This window comes from Rana temporaria, chromosome 3 (assembly GCF_905171775.1).
Source record: "Rana temporaria chromosome 3, aRanTem1.1, whole genome shotgun sequence".
In the NCBI taxonomy this organism is placed as follows: domain Eukaryota; kingdom Metazoa; phylum Chordata; class Amphibia; order Anura; family Ranidae; genus Rana; species Rana temporaria.
In genome coordinates, this window is record NC_053491.1 from 448,145,662 (window position 1) to 448,155,837 (window position 10,176).

General features: G+C 42.5%; 1 protein-coding gene across 1 annotated transcript; it reads right to left on the reverse strand.

Moving 5' to 3' along the window:
- Positions 1-412: 412 nt before the first annotated feature.
- On the reverse strand, positions 413-9,616 carry RLN3 (relaxin 3). Its single transcript, XM_040342061.1, has 2 exons — positions 9,367-9,616; positions 413-913 (listed from the first exon to the last, which is right to left on the reverse strand). The coding sequence occupies exons 1-2, from the start codon at positions 9,545-9,547 to the stop codon at positions 624-626; spliced, it is 471 nt and encodes a 156-aa protein (XP_040197995.1). The 5' UTR covers positions 9,548-9,616; the 3' UTR covers positions 413-623.
- Between the last annotated feature and the right edge of the window lie 560 nt (positions 9,617-10,176).

Here is a 10,176-nt window from a genome sequence, read left to right on the forward strand (position 1 = left end):
AAGTGTGTGCATTGTCCCAGGCTCAGGTTTCCCATCATTAAGTAACATTTATATTTTTTTACATATTAGACTGGGGTACCTCAAGATTTTACATATTTTTAAAGGGCAACACAAATGGGAAGAGTAGTGTACACTACTCGCTGTCTTCTGTATACTACTCATTCTACCTGATAACTGATTTCCTGTACAATCCCCATCCTGCCTTTGAATTGTCTTCCTGTACACATCAATCCTTCCTGATTTATACTTTCCTGTCGAGTACACATTCCGCCTGATAAACCACAATAGACTCTTATTTTATTGGTATGCTTCTCCTGTACCCCTCCTGTATGCCTCATGTCTAATTATCATGTATGTATAGGAAGGAAGTGCATGTGTAATGAAGTAGTAAAAAACTGGAACAAACAGCTAATTCAGTTTGAAAGTGTTTGAAAATGTTTATTTCACAGATTACTTACTGTACATAGTTTGACTTTATTGTCAATAAATTTACTGACACTTCCACTCATGCAGGAATAAAAATACATACACTGTACATTGCCATCACAACGTGCGTCACAATATATGTGACCTGTCCCTCACTCTGTGATGGGCATCATCAAGATGGTGGCTACCTCCTCTCTCTAACACAGTGAGCTAATCTGGCTCTTACTGCACCCCCATTTACAGCATGTGTTGGATAAACCCAACGCCGCTTCCCTTCCCCTCCTCTCCACCGCCCTGAGGGAGTCATCTGATGATGGTGCTACCCCATGTCTTCCAACAGATGCTTCTCTCCAGCTCTGGGGGGCTCCATAGTCCATGATGTCACCGTTGTGTGGGCGCAAGTTGTTCGTCCATTCGCTAAACACCTCTTCTTCTCCTGAGTCTACATCGGTGGAACCTAAGTTCCCAAATATCTCCGTGAGGTCCCCTGGAATACATAGACACATCCACATGAATGGCACAATGTCACATGTCATAAACCAGAAGTCATGTAGTCAGATGAGAAGCATTAAATTAGAATAACTGTTTTCCTGATAAAGGAGGACTTCAGCTAAAAGTAAGGCACCTTTCACATGGATGGTTGTTCTGCCGCAGTTAAAAGCATGTTTATTTTCTGTGAAATTCAAGACTACAGGCACAGCGATCAGCTGCATTTGTACAGTGCGATTAGCTGCGTTTACATGCGGTTGCGTTTAGCTGCGGCACAATATTGAACGGGGATCCGACTTGTATCCCCGCCAATACCAGGCACTGTGTTTGGTATGAATCATGAGGGGGAACTCCACGCCAAATTTTAAATAAAAAACTGGCATGGGTTCCCCCTCCAAGAGCATACCACTCCAAAAGATACACTGCCATCAATAAAAGCACTATTATTAGTGGAATGCTGCGTACACACGGTCGGAATTTCCGATGTAGAAAATCAGACAGAATTTTCCAACCGTGTGTATGCCCCATCTGACTTTTTCCTTCGGAAATTCCAACGGATTTAGAAAGAGAACATGTTCTCTTTTTTTCCGACTGAAAAAAGTCCTATCAGAAAATCAGTTCATCTGTATGGAATTCCGACGGGAAAAAAACATGCATGCTTGGAAACAATTTGACGCATTCTCGGAAACATTTTTCTCCATTAGTCGTAGTGTTGTACATCACCGCGTTCTTAACAGTCGGAATTTGGTGTGACCGTGTGTATGCAAGATAGTTTGAGCGGAATTGCATCGGAAAGAACCCGTCAGCGTTTATTCAGACGAAAAAAACGATCACGTGTACACAGCATTATTAATAGTTGGAGCAGTGATAATCTACTTACTCAGTATAGGGGGCCTCCACTGCAGCCCCCGATGTTATCAAGGTGCTGCATATAATATTCAGTATATGTCACACTACAGAAGGCTCGGCACACATATTACAGGACAAGGTCAGAGAGAATAGTCATGATCCAGGGGTGTTCGTAGACCGGACACATGAGAGTGATAAAGAATACTACCATGACAAGCCCCTTTACAAGTCCATGATCCCATTACTGACTGCTGAGGTTCGAGGGCCACACATCAAGCACTACAGGACCGCATATGGCCCTTGAGCCTCAGTTGGGCACCAGGGTTAGAACATATGTCAGATTTTTCAGTTTCAATAAATTTTGGACAAATTTTACAAACAATAAAATCAAACCCAAAAAAATCAGAGGTACATATCTTCAGGCCATATGAAGATCCATAATTATCAGGTATAGGTTACGGAAGTAAAACTACAAAGACATCAAAAGTGATTGAGGCTACCCTGCCTAATGCAGGGATATCTCCCTTAAAGCGGTAGTTCACCACAAAAAAAAATTTTAAGAATAGATTGATGCTCATTTTGTCTAGGGGAATCGGGTAGTTTTTTTAAAAACGAAGCCGTACTTACCGTTTTAGAGAGCGATCTTCTCCGCCACTTCCGGGTATGGTCTTTGGGACTGGGCGTTCCTTCTTGATTTACAGTCTTCCGACAGGCTTCCGACGGTCGCATACATCGCGTCACGAGTAGCCGAAAGAAGCCGAACGTCGGTGCGGCTCTATACGGCGCCTGCGCACAGACGTTCGGCTACTTTCGGAAAATCTTGATGCGATATATGCGACTGTCGGAAGCCTGTCGGAAGACTCTCAATCAAATAGGAACGCCCAGTCCCACAGCCCATACCCGGAAGCGGCGGAGAAGATCGCTCTCTAAAACAGTAAGTAAGGCTTCGTTTTTAAAAATGAGCCTCAATCTAACGAGCCTCAATCTAATGTTAAAAATTAACATTTCCGGGTGAACCTCCACTTTAATTTAGTTCTGCTTGGCTGTATTCAGCTTTAGCTCAGTTGATCTGTCTTTGCTTGGCCTTTTTCGAGACCCAGTGTGATTGTCTACTTCTACCAAGGAGTGCCCCCGTGATAGAGTGGGAAGAGATAATAGATCTGGACATCTACCCAAATCCTATAAAGGTATTTATGTCCTTTCAAGGCTACCAGTAGGAAGTTTGTTGTCAGTGGTGCATGCTGGGGAAGGGTATAAATACTTGGGTTGACTATGCGAAGATGCCTTTGTTCCCCTTAGACCCTGGCCTGGAGAGGGGCTGCTGTCTTCCTCGGTCTGCTACCTAGTGAAAAAAGTATGGGGGATGTTTTTGGTAAAAGTATAGAAAGGCGAACTAACCCTTTAATCGCTTCCAAAGCAGAGCCAATGGGAAGTGAGGGAATAATGGAAGCCATTGACAAACAAAATTGAGGAAGCTCCGGGTGCTTAGTCTAACTCAGGGGTCCCCATACTTTTCAAGCAAAGGGCCAGTTTACTGTCTTTCAGACTTCAGGGGGGCCAGATTCTGACCAATAGGGGTAGAAAATGCCCCAGGGCCGAGGATCAGTGAGAATAAACATGGCCCCAGTGTTGTTGGGCAGTTGGAGGAAGAGGAATGGTGCTCCATCATTGCTATTAGTGCAAGAAATAGTGTCCCATTGTTGGTGTCATTGGGAGGAATAGTGCCTCATATCATTGGGAGCAATACTGCCCCAAGGGCCGGTTAAAGGCTAGCAAAGGGCCACATCCGGCCCTCGGGCTGCAGTTTGGAGACCCCTGGTCTAACTGGTCCATTCACTTAGTGAGCAGGCAGAGACAGGCAAGCATAGAGGCAATGCCAATGGCTCTGAACCTGATTTTTACCAGAACAGAGGTTTAGGAGATATTTCGAGCGCCTTACAATTTAAATCACTAGAAAAAAGGCTTGATTTAAATCATAATTTTTAACTAGCAACTGTCATTTCTGTCCCGCAGAGGCTCCTCCTCTGACCCGCTGTTGACTCACTGACAGTCTCATTCACTTTAATGGGACGGCTAGTGATGGGGCAGGGACACTACAAGGTGAGGGATGTGGCGGCAGCAGGTGAGTGGATGCCCGCTAACAGGCGCTGCCATGATGGATCTGAAATGACAGGTGCTCTTTAAATGTAAGGACTTGTTCTTGCTGTTAGTTAGAATCTGCAAACAAAATGAAGGTTTCCTATTTGGAATAATAAGCTGTCATGTTATTAAAACAGCAATATCAGAACCGATTCAATCATACAGTTTGAAGTGTACATAGATTTGCAAAGCAACGAGATAAAGGAATATTCCTGAACTTTGTTTTATCTCATGGTTACTGTGAAATTGTGTGAATGCATTAGGCTGCTTTCACATTGGGCAGCGGAGGTGCGGTGACGGTATAGCCGCGCTATTTTTAGCGCCGCTATACCGTCGTATTTGCCGCGATATTCGGGCGCTAGCGGTGAGGTTTTAACCCCCGCTAGCGGCCGAAAAAGGGTTAATGCAGAGGCGCATTGCGGGCGGTATTCCTGCGGTTTCCCATTGATTTCAATGGGAAGGCGCGGTATAGGAGCGGTAAACACCCCGCTCCTATACCGCTCCAAAGATGCGGCTAGCAGGACTTTTGGAGCGGTCCTGCTACTGCACCGCTTCAGTGTGAAAGCCTTCGGGCTTTCACATTGAAGCCTGCAGGGCAAGATTAAATCATGCGGTATAGCAGCGCTATCTTTAGCGCTGTACCGCATGAATAACGCCTCAATGTGAAAGGGGCCTTAATGCAGTGCATGTTATCTCAGCTTGCAGAGCTTGAATTCATTGAATGAGTTCACCAAAAATGTAAATATTGCAGAATATACAGCCTCATGCTACATAACTAAGCTCCATGTCATGCTGAATAAACTAAATTATTAATGTATCCTAAATAGAAAAGTAGATATATTTTTACTCCAAAATCATTTTATTAAAATAATTTGATGAAAAAAAAAATCGATTTTAAATAAAAAAAAAAATCAGATTTAAATTAAAAAAAAACATTGATTTTTATCCACCCTGGCTCCCACTGAAATCTTTGGGGCCAAAAACTGACTATGCTTCACCAAAAAAAAGCAACTTAGCCATTTCGAAAATTGCACTGCACCATGTAGCATTGGTGTGAATGGGAACCACAAAGAAAAATGTGATTTCCATTGTCATGCATTGCCAGGTGACGATAAATGCAGGAGACCTGTCTAAGAGCTTAGGCGTGTTTTTTTTTAGGGTTTCAAAAACACTTGGCAATTAGCCTGGGCACTTTTCTGGGTGGAGTTACATGTAAATAGACAGCGCTGGTCAGTAGTGTATTTAGGTTTTGTGCTGCCCTAGGCCTGACTAAACTCGTGCACCCCCTAATTTAAATATGACCCACCCCTTCCTGTCATAGCCACACCCCTTTCCATTTAAGGCCCGCCCTGAAATTTTTGAGTGGGGACAATAGTTCTGAGGGCCTGGGGGGGAGGGGCAATGGATTCCCTTAATTTGCATACATTTCCTCTCACTTCCTGTTTGGCTATGGAGCAGAAAGTGAGGGGAAATCTCTGCAATGGGACAGGGATGATAACAAATAAACTGACAGGGGCTATAACCCTCCCTTACTCTATCCAAAATGGAAAAAAAAGGTTTGCCAATAGTTCTACTTTAAGCACGTTGCGACAGGACAGGCAAATCAAGCAACTGCTTGGGGCCCTGTGCTGGCCTGGGGCCCCTCCCTCTCAACTTGCTCGCTGCACTGGAGAAGGAAGGTGGATGTTGGAAGAATCAAGAACCAAGAAGCCATCTTCAGCAGCAACCTAACCCCCCCCCCCCCCCTTCTCATCTTGAATTAACCCCCCCAGGAGCACCCCTGCTTGAATAAACTCAGCAGCAAACCCCCCCCTTCTCAACTTGAAAACAAATGTTGTTGTCCATTTTGCTTGGGGCCCCCAAATTCCTTCAAACGGCCTTGACCATGCCAGTGGTGCAGCAGAAAACATATAGAACAGTGAGTAAGGTTTGTGGTCCAGGATGGTAGGACAGTCAAAATTAGAAGTAGCGCCCCCCCCCCCAGGTTGCAGAATGCCGGCCGCCCACATACCGAAAGCAGTGCGGCCGCTTTATGAGGGCGCTAGACTAATTTGCCTCTCAGCCCAGTCTGGCTCAAGCCGGCGGGAACTCTTTCCATGCTGCCCCCCTGCAAAGTGCTGCCCTAGGCCTGGGCCTTGTTGGCCTAGGCCAGGATACAGCCTTGGCGCTGGTGCCGGGATGGTTAATAAAGAGCAATTAGGCTAAACCTGTGTAAAGCAAGTACAGGAATTGTAATTGTGCCTGCATTTTCATGACGTCGGTTTTTGTGGTTGTACTTATTATGCAGCTGAGATGACTAACTCTTGGTTAATACTGAGAGAACATTGCGTGCCGATAATAACCCGAAATGATCTTTTCAGATATCTTTCTCATCAGAAAATTCTATCATATCATCTTCCTGGCTTAAAGTAGATGTAAATCCTCAGCTACGTGACATTTAGCTTAATAAAACACGGTGTATCAGAAATAATTGCTGGGCTTTATTAATGAAATTCTTGTTTTTTTATATTTTTTTCATCTTTTAAAGCATTTCAGTGCCACTAATCTATTACATCCTCTTTGTAGTCGTTTCCTGTCTATGTGTATTAGAAAGAGGGCTGGGTGACATTTCTCAGGGCGGGGTTTCCTGATGGTGACAACAGTCGGCCTGTGGATGTATAACTGACGATTGGAAGCCCATATGACAGGATGACATTTATGACAAGCGTTGTTTCCATTTACCCCTTTTTACTGCCACCACCATACGTAGAGGGCTGCAGGTACTGGGAGTATGTCTGTCCGCTGTGACAGCAGTGGCTCCACAAACTAGGGCCGAAACAACTAATCGATTAATCGACAACTAATCGATTATGAAAATAGTTGTCAACTATTTTCATAATCGATAATCGGCCATTTGATTAGTTGGCCTGCATATAGAATGCATTATTTGTTTACATATCAGGAAATACAGTGCAGCAAACATACAGCTCAGTACACCATACATGTCACTAAGTGCCTGAGAATTTGTGAATGTTAAAGTGTGAGGAGCAATGCCTCATGGGACATGTAGTCCTGGAAGTGTGTGGTTCTAAAGGCAGAAGTTTTTTTACCTTGCTATAGCGGGCGCTCTATATTATACTTTGCAGCTTGCTATTGAGGCACTCTGAAGGCAGGAAGAGCCAGAAGCATCGGTGAGGGACCCCAGAAGTGGAGGATCTGGGCTGCTCTGTGCAAAAACATTACACAGAGCAGGTAAGTATAACATGTTTGTTTAAAAAAAAAAATCACTTTAAAGACACTGTGCAGGGAAGATCAGCATCTGAACCCAGAGGAAGTGGAGGTAATAGAAGGCATTACAATTACTGTAGTTGGTTATTTATATTTACCACTGCATATGGATATTTAAGAATAAATTGCCTTTTTTTTTTTACATATTAACTAAATTGTACACCACACTTATTTTTTAAGATTATCCGATTAGTCGATTAATCGAAACAATAATCGGCCAACTAATCGATTATGAAAATAATCGTTAGTTGCAGCCCTACCACAAACCCATCAGCATAGGCATGTGCACAGGGTGTGCCTGGGCACACCCTAATCATTCTGTGCTGTGCCGATTTCCCCTGCTGCTTGGCTACAGAGAAAGGGACTGGAGAATTTATTTCTCTGTCTCAAAAGTGAGACATCAGGGGTCCATTTAGACCCCTGATATTTTACCAAAGCCTCCAATAGAGCTCCTAAAAAATTGTGAAAATAAATAAATAATAATAAATTATTGTAAAAAATAATAAAAATTGTAAAAAAGTTATAATAAAAAATGTTATAAAAATAAACTACTGACCATTCACTGCTCTACTGACAACAACCTCTGCCCTACTGACATCGTCCACTGCTCTGCTGCCCTATATTTTATATATACTGTATATACACACATATATACATACACACTGTATACACACACATATACATACACACTGTATATACACACACATACATACACACTGCATATACACACACACATATATACATACACACAGATATACATACACACTGTATATACACACACATATACATACACACTGTATATACACACACAGATATACATACACACTGTATACACGACACACAGATATACATACTCACTGTATATACACACACACAGATATACATACACACTGTACACACATATACATACACACAGTATATATACACACACACGCATATACATACACACTGTGTACACACACACACACACACAGATATACATATACATACACACTGTATACACACACACATATACATACACACTGTATATATACACACACAGATATATATATATATATATATATATATATATATATATATATATATATATATACACATACACACTGTATACACACACATATACATACATACTGTATATATAAATACACACACATATACAAACACACTGTATACACACACACACAGATATACATACACACTGTATACACACACACACAGATATACATATACATACACACTGTATACACACACACATATATATATATATATATATACACACACTGTATGCACACACAGATATACATATACATACACACTGTATACACACACACATATACACTGTATATATATATACATACACACACACACACACACATACACATATACATCCATTCCTCCAAAAGTTTTGAGATAGGAATGAGGGACACCTATCAGCAAAAGTATGCAGGTATAGGACACACCCCTTCTCCTGCCACCTTAAAAGGAGAATTGTACCAAAATAAGATTGGTTAAACCCACAAGGGCTTTTTTTTACCACTACTATTCCTTTATATTGGCTTTTGGAATTTACAAATGCAGCAATTTAGAAATCAGATGAAAGGTTTAGTGCTGGAAAACACTTTTTGATAGATAGATATATAGATCAGCCCAAAATGAGGGAGAAATGAGAAGGAAAGAGGGACAGAGGGACATTGCTCCAAATCAGGGACAATCCCTCGAAATCAGGGACAGTTGGGAGCTATGTAAATAGACCCTATAGTGGGGTTCTTACAGGTCACGTTTAAGGTTTGTTATAGCTCTAGAATGCCTCTATGAAAATATTGGATAACATAAGATCTGCCTTCAGTTATAGACCCCATAATCTAGTGCATGGTGGCCAATCAGCTTCTAACTTCAGCTTGTTCAATAAAGCTTTGACCAAAAAAAAAAATGGAAGCTGATTGGTTTCTACGCAGAGCTGCACCACATTTTGCACTCTCCAGTTTTAGTAAATCTACCCCACTGTGTCAATCTGTTCAACTTCCCCGCAAGACATGTCAATCCCGGAACTAGCTCTAGAGGTAAAAAAAAACGCAGCTTCAATCTAAACTTTTTGAGTAATTTTACCTATTAGATATATAAAAAAAAAATTTGGGGCGAAACTTGATGAATTTGATATTTTATAATATGATATATTAGTAGTAAAATGATACTTACCCGCCTGCAGGGCTTCATTTCTCCTCCATCTGGACCCTCCACACGTAAAGATGACAGCCCGTATGAATTCTCTGCCACACAGCTTCACTCCGATAGCAGGAACCCGGACGTTGGCATGGGCTCCACCGTGCCAAGCCAACAACCAAAGGATCATGAGTAGGGTTGGCGTTAGGCGCTGCATGCTTGCCGGACTCTGCCTGGAGCACACAGGTGGCTGGAGGGAGACTGAGCACCATCTGCTGCTGACCACCTTCTTATAGGCAGGCAGCGGGGACCTGAGGTACGAGATAAGGACCCTCGCTCGCCACCACCCCCTCCCCAGACCAGCCCTGAGAACAGAGATAACCTTTCAAAAGGATAATCGAGCGAGAATTATTCAAGGCTCGTCAGTGGCAGCAATCACCCTGACACATCCAGAAAATCACTTTCACCAACTGATGTACAAGAGGCCGCAACTCAGCTGGAGGGCATTGGAGGTGGCACAGGGGGCAAGATTACAATGGAGTTGCTTACATTACTTTCCAGCTTCTGAATCTAGAAGTTTTAGTTGGTGCATTAAAGATGATTTAAAGCTGAACTCCAGGCAGATAAAAAAAAAACACAATTTAAATCAGTTATAAAGGTGCTTTTTTTTGTTAAAATAACAAACGGGGGGTTCATTTAGCTGTAGATCTGAGGGGAACATCTAGGATGGAAAAGGACCTGGGGGGTCCTAGTAGATGATAGGCTCAGCAATGGCATGCATGGCACCAAGCTGCTGCTAACAAAGCAAACAGAATATTGGCATTAAAAAAAGGGATTAACTCCAGA

Excerpts from the sequence above, each read along its gene's own strand:
- RLN3 (XM_040342061.1), bottom strand. The coding sequence starts at position 9,547 with ATGCAGCGCCTAACGCCAACCCTACTCATGATCCTTTGGTTGTTGGCT. Across the intron at positions 914-9,366 it reads AAATGAAGCCCTGCAGGCGG|GGGACCTCACGGAGATATTT; the intron begins GTAAGTATCATT and ends TATGTATTCCAG.